The sequence below is a fragment of the Xiphophorus maculatus genome, chromosome 15, assembly GCF_002775205.1.
Source record: "Xiphophorus maculatus strain JP 163 A chromosome 15, X_maculatus-5.0-male, whole genome shotgun sequence".
Lineage (NCBI taxonomy): Eukaryota > Metazoa > Chordata > Actinopteri > Cyprinodontiformes > Poeciliidae > Xiphophorus > Xiphophorus maculatus.
This window is the reverse complement of record NC_036457.1, coordinates 7,074,968-7,090,244: the sequence shown is the minus strand read 5'-3', so window position 1 is coordinate 7,090,244 and position 15,277 is coordinate 7,074,968. Positions and strand designations below refer to the sequence as shown.

General features: G+C 39.0%; 1 protein-coding gene and 1 long non-coding RNA gene across 2 annotated transcripts; one reads left to right on the top strand and one right to left on the bottom strand.

Moving 5' to 3' along the window:
- Positions 1-3,834: 3,834 nt before the first annotated feature.
- cpsf2 (cleavage and polyadenylation specific factor 2) lies at positions 3,835-13,316 on the bottom strand. The gene is made up of 14 exons (XM_005803104.3): positions 12,720-13,316; positions 11,953-12,112; positions 11,747-11,852; positions 11,527-11,656; positions 11,305-11,420; positions 10,975-11,162; positions 9,686-9,976; positions 9,484-9,584; positions 9,005-9,208; positions 8,766-8,918; positions 8,455-8,677; positions 5,806-6,120; positions 5,423-5,557; positions 3,835-4,297 (listed from the first exon to the last, which is right to left on the bottom strand). The coding sequence occupies exons 1-14, from the start codon at positions 12,866-12,868 to the stop codon at positions 4,205-4,207; spliced, it is 2,364 nt and encodes a 787-aa protein (XP_005803161.1). The 5' UTR covers positions 12,869-13,316; the 3' UTR covers positions 3,835-4,204.
- Positions 13,317-13,521: 205 nt separating this feature from the next.
- Positions 13,522-15,266, top strand: LOC102237788. Its single transcript, XR_001351214.2, has 3 exons — positions 13,522-13,588; positions 14,818-14,962; positions 15,083-15,266. It is a non-coding gene; the product is annotated as an uncharacterized LOC102237788 (long non-coding RNA).
- Positions 15,267-15,277: the final 11 nt, after the last annotated feature.

Genomic DNA, 15,277 nt, shown 5'->3' with positions numbered 1-15,277 from the left:
CTGAGTGGAAAAAGCAGGCTGACCAGGTTGCATTCTGCTGACTGGCTGTGACCACTCGTCAGGCTGTGTGCAGCTTGCTAAGAGGCCGATACGGCCCTCATCCAAAAAAACGCGTTTCCTGATCCTATGGCTTGCATCACCTCAAGTCACGGACGACCGACTGGTTTGTTTTGCTCTGAGGGGAAGAGAATGTGCTGCTTGTACCTTGGCTGGGCAAAACAGTCTCATGTGATGTGTCCTAAATATCTAGCCACATACGCATAATCATTGAGACAAGCACATGTCTCAGCAAGGGACTCAGACAGGATCAGTCCTAGCCATGAGTGCATCCAACAAAGACCATTGTTTTATCAAAAGGCAACATGACAACTGCCGTTTTGAAGGCTGTAGATAATCTGGAAAGCACGAGCCTTTGAATTTGTTCTCATGAGTATTCCTGCTGTGTGTCTAAGTGTGAAAAGCAACTTGCTTGAAAGAATCACAACCAGAATGGCTTAATTCAGATTTCCTGTGAAAAATCTTTTTAAGAATGTGTTTCTATTAGCATCCTTATCAAAGACACACTTCTGATTTTTTAAATAATCTAAGCTGGGTTTTTAAACTCCATACGTTTTTCAATTCTCACAACGTCAACGGGCTGCTGTGAATTTCTGACTCGTGCTTATTGTCATAAACCCAAAAATAAAATAAAAAATCTTCATGATGTCCATTTCGGCAAAGTGACAGCTTCATTTTTTGAGCAGCACATCATGGGATTTTTGTGCCTTATGTCTTATTTGAAAGCTGTGTGGTTTCATGGGAGTTTGTCCCCTATTCACATTTCCACACTGCTGTCACTGGTATTAAGTGGTCTGCTTAGAGAAGAGAGACGTGCAACTCATAAAGGGATTGACTTCATTCATTTATTTATTCATTCATTCTCCAACATGCACAGATGAATGGACATTCAGGAACTAGATGCTTTCTGTTTGAGTGCAGCTTCGTGCCAACGTGTACAGTGCGAAAGGCACAGTGGTGTTCACCCTGGAGCCCGGTTATGGAATCATGATTTGACTCAGTCCGACAGATTGACAGCGCACTTGTGGAGCTGAAAAGTCTCTTGCTGGCCTCCAGAGGGCAGAGCAGTCTCTGTGCCCCCAAGGCGTTTCTGCCCTGTGCTGTGGGCTTAGCTGCTTGTTACATTAAAACAGGGGCTTCTGTGACAGAGTCAGCATTATGAAAGCTAAGAGGATTAGCTGATGGACATTTCTGGCATTGGCGGTCAATTATCAAAATGAAAAGCGGTGACTGGGCAGAGGCTGGCATGCTCTGTGGCACAAAGAGCTCCTCCTCATCCGCACTCTCTCTCTCTGCTCCAGTCTGTCACAGGTTACTTGGGTTCAGGGGAGGGGTGGGGGAAAATAAACAATAGCATCATGGGTGTGTTCCTAAACATGAAAGTTTTTGTTGTATGTCTCTGAGCGAGACCGGGGATTAAAAAAGAGCATTTAAATTTTAATGTTTCTAAAGTGCAAAACTGTGCGTTATGCAACTGTATAAAACCAGGGCTGCACGTCATCCAGTCAGCCGTGCTTGAGCCTAACTCATTCAACCACACACACACACTCCCATACAATTCCTTTCACTACTCAAGTGTGTGTGGGTATGTGTATCCTCCTTCCCTCCCTCCCCATCCCTGTGATTACTTCATGTGCTATCATATCCTGTTCCAAGCATGTGTGATGATGTGAGAGGCTGAGGTGAGGAGGAAGGAAAGAGGTTTGTTTTGGTGTATCCATGAAAGAGGTATTCCACAGCTGCCCGCTGTAAGGATCTACTCCAGGGATTCACAGTAGGCTGCGAAGGTAATCAGCCGAGTCACTGTACCACCACTGCTGCCGAGGACACATCACGCCAGCCAATCTCCTTCCTCAGCAAATCAACTTTCTAATATACAGCTGTTACACCTCACAGAGGCTCAGAAGAGGTGCATTCTAGAAGATGAAAACCGCTGAGGCGTTTCATCAACAGTCAGGGAATTCAAGTTAATACTTTTGTTCTTCCTTTGTTAAAGCATTTCATGAATTACATGTTAATCCTGGCTCTCAAAAGCAGGCTCAATTAAATCCAATCCTGGTTATGACTTTAGTGACAATGCCATCCCATCACTGTGCTACAGATGGCCTGGCCGCATTTGATAGGGGTATTCAGAAGCTGGTTAGATGTCGTTGAAAAATGTCTCCATCTGCTGTTGCTGCAGTAACTAGTTCACCTGGTAGGACGTGAGGCTCGAATCAAATCAGATTGCACATTTTTAAACAACCTGTGCATAAAGTCCCCAAAGAAAAAGCTCGTACACATTAATAATACAAGTTAATCAGAAAGATGAAAGAACATAATTTAAAATGTGCACAGTAATAAAATTCTAGAAATTTTCTGAAGAAATTTTAAAGGGGCCTACCAAAGTGTGCCCGTCGGTTTGAACCCTGATGCTCAGCAACTAGGCTAAGGTGAATTAAAATGTAGTCAGTAGCATGTGGAGAATCAAAGCATTTTGACTAACGTGTATTTACTGCATCCAGTATGCAAACATTAGTGTATAAGTAAAAATTGGTCAAAATGCTAACGTTAGCTTAAATAATAGAGTTCAATAATAAAATCTTACTAAACTCCTTTGGATTGAGTGCTTTTGTGAGCACTAATTAGGATCAAAGATGATTATTGCTCTTTTGTCAAGGATTTGATTTCAACACGACAAAAAATAATGGGTCAAGAGAAAGTGAATTTAAACATTTTCATATTGTGTAGTTCTTAAAACACTGCCCAGAATAATCATACAGAGTAAGAATAGTAAGGACACAAGAATAGAGCCTCGAGGGACTCAACAAGAGAGAGCTTCAGAAGAAGAGACTTTCAACAAAATGTGCAAGTTCTACTGGAAAGATAAGATCTCAACCACACTAGTCCAGAACCTTTAATATAAGCTATGTGTACAGCTGTCTCTTAAGCTTAAGCAATCACCTTCAACCAGGAGCAGCACTTGTACTTCATCTTTCACGAGGTTTTAGCAGACAGAGATTTTTTGCTCTTTCCTCTTTGCATAATCTCTCCAGAGTCCTGAATCCTCTCTCTTCAGATCACTCATTTTTTTCCCTCTTTTTGTACATCTGTGGACTGAAATGGCTATAAATGAAGCTTGATCTTATTGTGAACCCTTTTTTCTGTTAATTTGGCTTTATTTTTTTATATCCTGTTGGAAGATCAAATGCAACCAAATTTCCATTTTCGGACATATACTAATATTTTAGGTTTTATCAGATTGAAGCACAGGGACTTAGTTAAAAGTTCCACAAACTTCACATGTTTACATTTATGATGGTGGGACAGTAAAGGCTTTTTACTGACTCCCAAGCATTTGAATAGTATTCAGATATCTTCTAATGATTGGGTGAACTTGTTGACACCAAGAGTTTTCTTTCTACGCCCTTAACATTTTCTTTAGCTATTTTCTAAAAGGAATCCATCTAAGTGTTATATCTATACTTCTGGAAAATAGATTATGAAATACTAGAAACAATATCCTAGATATTACTTAAACAAGTAAATTAAACTAAGAAAAAGTGTTACGCTCACTGTCTATAGGCTCATTAGGAGTAGCAATATTTGCTTCAAAGGTTACTTTATAAAACTTTTTTTTTGAAGGATTTTTTTATCTGCATAAAATGCATAAATGTTTTCTCTTTCTTCACAAAATTTCTGTGTGACCTTAAGCTGCTGCAGTAACGACTTTACCATCTTTACAATATAAAGAGGGACAGTACTGTTCAAAGTGTATATTAGTGACAATATTGTTCAAATTACCACAATAAAATTGGCTGAACACATATAATAGAGACAAACACACAATGATCCATTTGCAGGACAAACAATTTACTGACAGTAAGTGGAAAATAGCTTCCCAGAGGGTGGATTCATAGAAATGTGACAATTTCACAGGTGTTCATATGAAGAAGTCCACAAAGGTACACAATATGCCTTTCACTTTATAAAGGTAAACAATAAAAAAATGTCTGGAACTAATGTATAAAAGGGGAAATATACAAGAGGTTTTACAGTGAGGATGGAACAATGCGCAGGGCATAGACTGTATTAAAGTCCTTCAAAAGTCTGTGTACAAAGATAATGTTCTCTGCATCCATGGGGTCTTCTTCGTCTTCTGCTGCTACTACACAACAGCGTACTGCTGATACAGCAGCTCCCGGATCTTATAGTAGTCGTCACACAGGCAGCCTTCTAGGCCGATGCGTCCAGGCTCCGTCTGAGCAAAAAGAACAGAAAGATTCACAGGTCACCTCAGCCCTCAAGCAACGAGGTTGCATCTCTCAGCAGAGATAAACAAACCTTGTGCAGCAGATCGCTGCAGAGAAAAACATCTTTACATCTTTGTTCCCTATTCTTTCATGGAGACGCTTTTTTTTCCCTAAGTGTCTCATGAATTCAGATCAAGATTTCCCATTTAAATAGCATCTGAACCATCATCGTTACTAGTCGCAGCGCTCTTTGATTTCATTTTCTGTATTGCAACTATTTTAAGTTCTTGTCAATTATGCAGTTTGTTGTTAGCATCCTGGCTTCACCTTGGTTAAACCCTGGTTGATGTTTTTGTGTCTTTCACCTAAGGTGAGATATTTTCATGTTGACCTGGTGATTTTATATTCTACTCAGGTCATCTCTGTTTGCTCCTCTGTCTCTTAAGATAAATCATTATAACTGTAGAGGCCTAATGAAATGATTCAGCTTTCAGTTTTTTATAACAAGTCTGGTGTCAACTTGAAATCTTTAAAAAAAGGCTTCCAACGTAATTTTTATATTTAAATTTCTTTAATTTTCAGATTGAAATTTTTGAGCCAGTTCCTAAAGTTGAAATACAAAAATTCCAGAATAAAATGAGGAGCTATTCAAAGTTTGAATATGGAATCTGCTAAAAGAACAATTAAACAGGAAGGAAAGAAAAAAAAGGTTGTTTTTTTTTCCTTTCGTTCTCCATTTTAAGAGGAGAACGCATGAAAAAAACAACAACGGATAAAAAAGTTGATGGACAAAATAAATTGATGACACATAAGTCGATCGCCAGATGCAGGGACCCAGAAATTGATTCCTGGAAATCCAAATGTTTCTCTCTTCCACTTTGTTTTAATATACTTATTAAAGAACTACAACAATTATTTCTCATGTCAACTTCTTCATCACCAATTACTCAGGCTACTTTCCATAACAGCAGCCTGTTGTGCTCAAACTCAATGCTTCATGAACAGTGATGATCAAAAGGAAAAGCTCGACAGGCTGCGTCAAATGACAACAACTGAACAATCTGTGGTGTTGAATGTCTTCTGTACTCTGATTGCTCAGAAAGAGGATATGGATAGAGGGGTTGGACGCTCACCCTGCGGACGGCCACCACATTGTTGCACACCAGAACTCCACCCACAAATTCAGCCTGGATGCCCTCTCTCAGTAAGACCTGCTTGAAGTCAGACAGCCGAGGCTCGTTGATGAACACAGACTGATGGCCTGAAATCTGAGGAGGGGAGGAAATATTTGACTCAGTTAAACTGAACTTTTTATAGACCATTCTGAACATATACATTTAAAATCACAAGAAAATATCGTCTCGGGGATCTCAGCAAGTCAAATGACCTGTTTTTGGTCGGAAAGAAATATTTAGACTTAATAAATGCAAATGCAAATGTTAATGTTGAATTTATAGAAAGTACTCAGTGCTGTGTACTAGATGGCTATCCTAACAGAAAAAACACAGCTGCCCACCTCAGTGGGAGGCAGCGGCTCCAGAGTGGGAATGACGTCGCTCTCCTCCGACATCTCCTTCTCATCCTCTCCAAACAGGTTCTTCATGGCACGCTGCGCCGCCACGGACGTGGCGTTGTGGTCGATGCCAAGCTCGGGGGCGGTGTCCATGGGAACCTCGCTGTCCTCCGCCTCCTCTTTCACACCCTCCTCCAGCATCACGCCGGTGTCCACCTTGGCGACGCGCATGTCCAGCACACCGTCGATCCAGGCCAGCTCCGTGTCTTTGGCCTTGCAGAACTGCAAAGAGCTCACCAGGGAGTCTTTCAGCCGCACCTTTAAGTTCAAATAAAGGGAGAGGATTACAGGGTTTCTGCAGGTTTCACCAACTTAAATTTAGGACTTTTAAGACCATTATGAATAAAATGTAAGACTTGTATCATGACAGAAGTGTACAAAAGAAAACTGCACATTTTAGATAGTAATAATCACAAGATTCTTTGCACAGAACGCATGTAGCATCATGCAGGTTGGCAACAGAAATGAGCCAGTAGCGACGACATACATCATCCAGCCACCTGGCAATGATTTACAAAAAGCTATCTAGCTAGCAAGGGTCTATTAGCATCTAGTTAGCGGTAGCCTCAAAACCCAGAGTCACAGAATGGAAGCAATCAAGCTTTTGTCTGACAGAAAAGTCCCACGAGAAACATGAACTACATAAAATATACAAGATTAAATAGTCCTGACACAACAAAAAGATCAGAGATTACCATATTTACACCGTGTTCCAAATTATTATGGAAGTGATATTTTCTCAGTTTTTCTTAAATGGTCAATGCAAATGATGGTCAGTATAATTTTCAAGTCATGAACTATTAGAGTATAAATAAAATTTTACTGAACAAAGCTCCCCATGAGGACAATATTTTTTTCAAAAATAAAAACTCAAAATGCTCTGTTCCAAATTATTATGCACAGCAGATTTTCTAAACATTTTATGGATTATAAAGAACTGCAAACTGTCATTCTATGAATGTGCAGCATTAAATGGTCACATGTACTAAAATCAAAAGCTATTTCAATCAAACATCTTAACAGACCGAGTTACATGTTAACATAGGAGCCCTTTGATATCACCTGCACAATTCTTGCATCCAGTGAACTTGTGAGTTTGTGGAAAGTTTCTGCTTGAATTTATTTGCAGGATGTCAGAATACCTTCCCAGAGCTGCTGTTCTGATATGAACTGCATTCCACCCTCAGAGCTTCTGCTTGAGGAAACTCCAAAGGTTCTCAATAGGGTTGAGGTCAGAGGAAGATGGTGACCACACCATGAGTTTCTCCCCTTTCGTGCCCATAGCAGCCAATGACACAGAGGTATTCCTGGCAGCATGAGATGGTGCATTGTCATGCATGAGGATGATTTTGCTACGGAAGGTACGGCTCTTCTTTTTGAACCATGAAAGAAAGGGATCGGTCAGAAAGTCCATATGCTTTGCTGAGGTCATTTTCACACCTTCAGGGACTCTGAAGGGGCCGACCAACGATTCTCTCCCCATGATTTCGGCCCAAAAATGGCTCCACCACCTCCTTGCTGACGTCACAGTCGTGTTTGGGACGTGGTGACCATCCACCACCAAGCCACTACTGCGTCCATCTGGACCATCCAGGGTTGCACAGTAGTCATCAGTGAACAAATCTGTTTGAAAATTTATCTTCATGTACGGCTGGGCCCACTCCGACCATTTCTACTTGTGAGCTCTGGTTAGAGGTGGCCAAATAGTAGATTCATGCACCGCAAGCCTCTGGAGGATCCTCCACCTTGAGGTTCCAGAGGCTCCAGCAGCTTCAAATTACTGTTTGCTGCTTTGTAAGGGCATTTTAGCAGCTGCTCTCTTAATCCGATGAATTTGTCTAACAGAAAGCTTTCTCATTATGCCTTTACTGCACAAACCCACCTTTGTTCTGAATCGGCCACAAATCTCTTCACAGTACGATAACGCTTCAGTTTTTGTTAAATATCTAATGTTTTCATACCTTGTCATACGGCACTGCACTATCTGATGATTTTAGTCAGCAGAAAGATCCTTTCTCTTTCCCATATTGCTTGAAACCTGTGGCCTGCTTAATAATGTGGAACATCCTTCTTAAGTACATTTCCTTTAATTGAGCTCACCACACAAACTAATCAACCCAGCTCTCTGAAATGAATTATAGTGATTCAAAGAGCCCTGACACACACTACCATCTATAAATTGAATAGCGCAACAAAATTTTTTATCTTTATGACACTTAAATCCAATTTGAATAATAATTTGGAACATGGTATAAGGTAAACTTACATATTTTACAATGAAGTTAAGACATTTTGAGGGAGGCCTTAATTTTAGATACATGAATTTAAGACTTGGTTAAGACACTGCGGCGAATTGGGAAGGTTACACAGCTAAACAAAATAAATAGAGTTAATGATTCAACAAATGCAACTTAAATTAATTTATTTTAGCAGCAGAAGAAACACACAACTCATAGCTGAACTCCTCTACCTTTTGTCACAGTCTAATCTCAAACATTATCTGGATTTTATCTAGACTATCAAACCTACCAACAAAAAACAGTAAGGGTTCTCTAATGGGCATCTTTAAAAGCAGATTTTCCTGAGACTGACCTGGTAGATGTGTGTCTCGCTGGTGGCGTCCACAGTCTCCTGCAGTTTGGGTGTGTAAACTTTGATGTCTTTGCTGAAAGCTTTGCAGGACTCAGCCAGGTCCAGACTTGCTTCTGGTGGCCCGTGAACGATCACAAGCTGTCTGGGCTTCATCTGATTTATGATCTTCTTTATGGAGTCGCCATCAGAGCGACCTTCGTAGTCTATATACGTCACCCTCGCTCTATAACATAGAAGAAGAACACAGGGTCATTGTAAGAGTTTTATAGATATTTATACTGGCGTGGTTCACTTTGTGAGTGATAACGCACCTTATTTCAAAATTCTCAACACTTGAGACACATTTTGTAGGAACGACAGACAAATCCTGGTCCATGGGTTCGTCGCCATTTGTCAGCCCAGATTCCAGTTTGCTCTTCTCCTCTTCTGTGGCTTGCAGTTCAGGAACCAAAAAATCTTCAATCCTTCAAAAAAAGCAAACACAATGGGTTACTTGGTGATTAAAAAACAGAATCTCTACTTTCTTCAATTTGCATTCAGACTTCAGCACCTGATGATTTCGCCATACTCGTCCCACTTGATTCTCTCTTCATGCACCGGGAACATGGGATATGACTTTTTGGCCTGTTTGAAGAAGCTTCCTTTGCGGCTCCCCTCTCCCTTCATCATCAGGTCATGATGTTTGGTTTTCACCGCAGCTGGCTGATCCAGATCGTCTTCCATATCGCTCTCATCGCTTGAATCCACATCCACCCTGAAAAAGCCATTAAAAAAAATTGTATTCTATCTAAAGTTCTATCTTATAACTCGTACGTCATATGACATATTTTCATTTGTAATCAGGGGTAAATATTTGAATTTCTAGTACTTTTACTAGATCAAAACGTATACATTGTGGGACTTTACTAACCTCTCTTCAAATACAATAATTAACTTTCACAAATATTTTACTTAATAATTATATTCCATGTTAAAAAAAACAACAACCCGTAACCGTACTTTAAAGATTCAGAGATTATTCAAACTTACTCTTTGGCTTGCTCCAGTTTTTTAGCTGCTTCTTTCTTTATTTTTTCCTTTTCAAGATACTCATCCAGCTCCTTCCCTTCCAGTTTTACTCGTTTTCTGACCTGATGTGAAGAGAAGAGTTAATTATGATTCTGGGATCCTGAAGCATAGACATAAATGGCAGCATTTTTCAGGGAAGATTCTGCATGAAAACCTTCCTCACCTCCAAATCCAGCATCTTTTCTCCAGGATTGTCGATGAGATAGCGGGCCAGGGTGCCAGGCGTGGTGCGATAAGTAAGGATGATAGAATTTTTTGCATTTTGGCACCACTGGGTGAAGAGCTCCCTGGAGAAGCCAGACTCAAGGTCCGGTTGGCTGCAAAGCACCACCTTTGGGCTGGGTACCCGGGCCAGATCTGCCAGACTGTGGCAAAGGTTCAAGTGTCGGAACTGGAACGGATTGTTCCTTTTGTCCTCAAAACACCTCATGAGTTTGTCACTCATCCACTCCACCTACAGAGATGGGTTTGGTTTTTACACACAAACAAAAAAACGCAAGTGTGATAAAACTAGAAAAACAAATCTTATAATAAAGATGACGGAAAGACCCTAAAACACTCCAGCAAACAACAACAAGACATTTTTAATTCAAACCTCAGTTTCAAGACGCACTAAATCATTAACCAGAACTGAATTTTATTATTAGGAAAACATTTCCAGAGGAAGGCCAATTTTCTCTCAAACCAATACAGACAACAGAGTCATTATTCCATGCTTTTGTTACTTGCAGATTGGATTCCCGCTCTGCTCTTTTGTCTGCAAAAAACAATTACAAAGTTGCAGTACTTAAAAGTTCAGTTGCTAGACTCTCTGCTATGGTTACCTGTTAAACTCAACAATTAATTTGAAGCCATTGTTCTTGTTTGCAAAGCTCTTAATGCTCTTAGAAGATCTCACTTATACTACAAAGAATACTAGACACAGCTTCCAGAAATACTCAGATCTCTGTGTAGCTGTTTATTAAATATTCCAATAGTCATAAGTAAAGCATATGGCGAGGCTCTGGAACATCTTTCCATTCCTTACAGAGGAAGAAAGAAAGTTCTTAAAAGCAAACTGAAGACACATCTTTTCAACTTACAATTTTTCTGAGATCTTAAAAGACACAATTTATTATTCTGCAATTTTTAAATAAGCATATAACTTTCAATTTGAGTTTAAGAATATTTTTAACTGAGTAGCTTTATTTCACATCTGTGTGCACCGTTTTATTGGGGTTATTTTACTTTTGGCTGTTTAGCTATTTTGCGTCAGTTTTCATTTTACAGCCATGTTTTGTTATATTTCTTAAATCACTATTTGTTACAAACTACTTGTTGTAGATCTAAGGAAGAAAACTGATCACAACAACATTCATGCTCATATCTGTGCTACAATTGAAATACTTAATGTCTTTGGGACTTCATTAAAACCAAAATTAAATTGTATGAAAGTGTGATACTGATTGGTACCTGGGACTTGGAGAACTCCACCACGTTGTAGCTGACGTTGTTGAGCAGTGCTAGCGGGTAAACTCCGAGCCCAGCATCCTTCGTCCTCCAAATCTGGTCGAGGAGCTGCGCTAGCTCCAACACGCGGCCGGCCGTGTCCACGGCAATAAGGACATTACCATTACCACGCAGGGTCTCCATTACATTTGCTTTGTGGGTATTAAAGGAGGATGATGATGATACAGCCATTAGTAAAGGCACAGATAGAGTTTTCTATATACTAGTCTCATGTTTACTGAACTGAAGGTGCTTTTTTACTGTAAAGACTTCTGTGCATATTACGGTACTCACTAAGCAGCTGCTCGTCTCTTTGTTTGCGGCGTGGCTGTACATAAGCAGCATTGAAGGAATCTGTAATGAGTAAAGATGGTCGACTAATGCTCTCCAGTGTGCAGCCGTTAAGGTGGCTGGAACAGACAGAGACAGGCCCGAAGAGAAGAAGAGTGCACATATTAGCAACTGATATGCGGCCTAAGATCTTGCTTACACAAGTATGTTTTTGTGTCTGTTTACATTTCTCTCTTATGATTGAAGTCCACTGCATAAACTATTTCCTCCTCCCCGTCCTTGACAATTTTCCAAATGGTGCCTCCGATCATGTGTCCAGCTGGGAGCGGAGTGATCGACAGACCATGCCCCTTTCCTGTAACACAAAGAAAATTACTTTTTTTAAAAAAATCATCTTTTTATGTAAGGTTATAGAAAATGGGGAGTCACTTGATTTTCGTCTCACCTTTCAGATTGACAATCTGTGAGTATTTCAGCTGCTGGATTTTATCAAAAGCACTGTCCACGTCATCCAGGGTGAAGAGCGTGAAATCTTCACTGTTGCTTCTTGACTAAGAATAGGAAAAGAGCATTCAAGGAATCAGTTCTATTCTTGCATTAAATAAAAGTAAAACACTTATTTACCTTTAACCTTAACTTGCAGTACTGTACCTGATAGAGATCGTACATGAACATCTGACCCATTTTGTAGACAGGAATGGTGGCATAGATGGTGCAGTTCAGACCCAGTTTGCCCACAGCATAGGGCAGGGCTCCCAAGTGAATGGGGTCAGGGTGCGACAGCAGGACTGCATCAACCTGGTGAACATATCTGACAGCAAAAATGCAATACAGAGATAAAAAAAAAAGTTAGAAGCTTCTACAAACAATTTAGATTTAGCTCCTGAAAGTTATTCTGAGTTTTTCATAACTTAGCAGTCAATAAGATTTTCTTGAAATGTAACTTGATTTAATTTGATTTGATTACATTTTTAAAAAACAGATTTCCGCAATGTAGAAAACCATTTTATCACTTGATGCACAGTCAATATATTTGAAAAGCACTATGGGTGCAAACTCAGTGAGTATCTCAAACATTTTTTTTTGTGGTCCACAAGCACAATTTATAAAAACATTTTTAAGGGTGATTTTTTTTCTTTTTCTTTTTGAGGAACACAAGATTTTGAATCCTGTCCTTTTATGAGCAGTGATTCAGGGACTGGTGTAATTGGACCCATTTTCAGGTATCGGCCAGAACTCTGGCAACAGCCTTTTGGATCAGATGCACCTTCCCGATTTAGTTTTTTTTATCAAACAGAACATGTACGAGAACAATAATCTAACCGACTGAAAATAAAAGAATACAACAGCTTTCTGTGTTGTGTTAAAGCCGAAATGCAGTACATAAATGAAACTTTAACATCTGTAATCATACTCACCGCTTCATGGCATCAATAATGTCCATTGAGAAGTTCTCGTCCCATCCACAGTCCAGGAGGAAACGAAATTCATCCACCTGAAGCAGGTAGCAAAGAGCCGATTCCTCCTGGACCCCCGACACGGCTGTCAGCTTGATAATGGAAGTCATTTTTCCTTTACTTTTCTCAACAATAGCACAAACTCGTCTTCATCAAACCAACTTTAAATGATGAGTGTCTACGACAAAGGCTAACTATAAAGAATCATTCAAGGACACACAAAAATGTTTTTTAAAGCAAGATTCCACAACATGGAATACAACGTGAGCTGCATGAGAATAAACGTAAATCTATCTAACAAGATTAAACATGAATCCAGTTTGACTTTGACAACGATTGTTAGCCGTTTACCGGGCAACGGCTATTTAGAAATGCTAGCTACATGCTAGGTAGATAACTAAAAGAAGGCTGAAAACATCAAAAAGCGACAGAATATAACATCAAATAAATATATCCTTCTTTTGGGTATAAGAAAGTAACCTTAAAGTTATTATTTATTATTACTGCAAAATCAAGACTTTTCTGTTAGCGGGTTTGAAGCGGCCATTTTGGCTGCTACGTCATAGGTGAAAGGGTAAAGAAACGTACCAAAGAAAGTCATAATAAATCTGTGTGAAAACAGTAAATAGGACGTTGTCGGACTATATTGAATGAATTCTATAGAAAACGTAGGATTAACTTGTGTCTTATTGTAAATAGGTTTCGAACAGAATCCTTGTAACCTTGTTATCGTTTAGCATAAGCACGTCGTTGATCCATACTTGGTACAGTCCAATGTCCTTCGCTTAGAGAAGGAAGACCAGAAGGCTACTGTTTGGTGTTAGCATAAGGTATTATTTTAAATCTTTCCGTTCATTTTCTTCCTTATTGTGTGCTTTCAATTGGTCTTACAGATTTATCTCACTGAAATAGATATTGATGCAAAAAACAATAATCTTTCTAACACATGACGTTAGTTGCTAATGCCAGTTAGCTGCCATGTTAGCAGTGGGTGAATTTGTAATAAATATAGCTTTGCGTCATTTTTGCTGGATTTTGTGGTTGATTGTAATAGGTCTACATCCAAGTTTGCTTGTCATTGTCGTAACATATATGACTCCTCTTAAACCCGTGTTCTAATAAATGTTAAATAAAAAAGACTTAAAGATCATTAGAGGCTCCTCATCTACTTAGTAGTATTCGAAAGTGGACCTAAATTAATTCTAGTTTGTTTTCAGGACTAACAAACTTCATCAACGCTGTGAAATTGAATCTTTTTACGGATTTTTATGCATTTCATGGAGGGGTTTAGAAAAGCATTTGTAGAATAGCCTGAAAACATCTTCCTTTGACCTCAGGTTGTTTTAGTGGGGAAACATTGAGAATACTGTCTCGGAATTTCCATTACACATTTAAAATATTTGAAACGATTTGTGTTTTACATTTACAGCATCATGAGTTGAATTTAGGTCCAACTAAAATTAAAAGCATTTGTGCATTCACAGGTGTATAACAGACAAGTATTGTCGGGATGATGGAAGTAAAACGTAGGCTTAATAAACCAAAAACTTTTTACTTATCTTTATTTTTCAATAACACATAGAATGGAAAATTAAAGACACTATAGAAACATCCCGTGTAAACCTTTATATTTCAATGTTATTATTGTACTCCTCATCTAAGGAACAAAAACTCTGCAAAAATGTAACATTGTTTTTGCTTATCTGTAATTATTGCATCATTCTTAAAAGGGAAATATTTCACTCCACTGTCACCTTGTTGCTTACTCAGGATGCAGTAAAGACAAGTTTCGATGCAATTTGCTGGCTTCCTTAGACATTTTGTTACTGACAGAGCTAAATTTAAAAAATTTGGAATAAAATTTCTGCTGAATTAAATTAAAATTGTTTCAGTGTCACAGTCCTGCGATTAAAAAGAATGAAAATGCCTTAGGATACCATATTTTGTGATTTGATGTGAATAAAATAGTGTTCATTTAAATAATAATAAAAAAAAACATTACTTTCATATACCAACATGTCAGATCAGTCCCTCATCTTTTTCTCTGCTTTGGTTGTAGGAACCATGGTCAAATTCGCATTACCAACCAGTGTGAATTGGGCACACATATTGGTTCCCATGGGCTTTGTGATTGGATGGTACCTTGACAAACAACAGGACCAGAAGCTGACAGCATTCAGAAACAAGAGTGCACTGTACAAGAGGTAAGAACTGCAATTACTTTAGCCTCAAGTCAATTTTGAAAATGCAAACTGTATTTCAAGTGATAATCGTAACATAATTTGATACAATCTTATGAACGTTGAACCTTTTGTTCCCTGCAGAGAGTTGAAACCTGGCGAGGAGGTGACCTGGAAGTAGACGCTTCACTGCTTGTAAAGTTCCATCGGTTTAAGTGTGAATGAATAATGATGAGTGGCCCTCAAGCTGTAGTGTTGAAGGAGACTGATGTACACCTTATTTTGAGTTGTATCAACTAAAATAAATAAAAATGTCTGTTCTCAAGAACTTTTTATTAA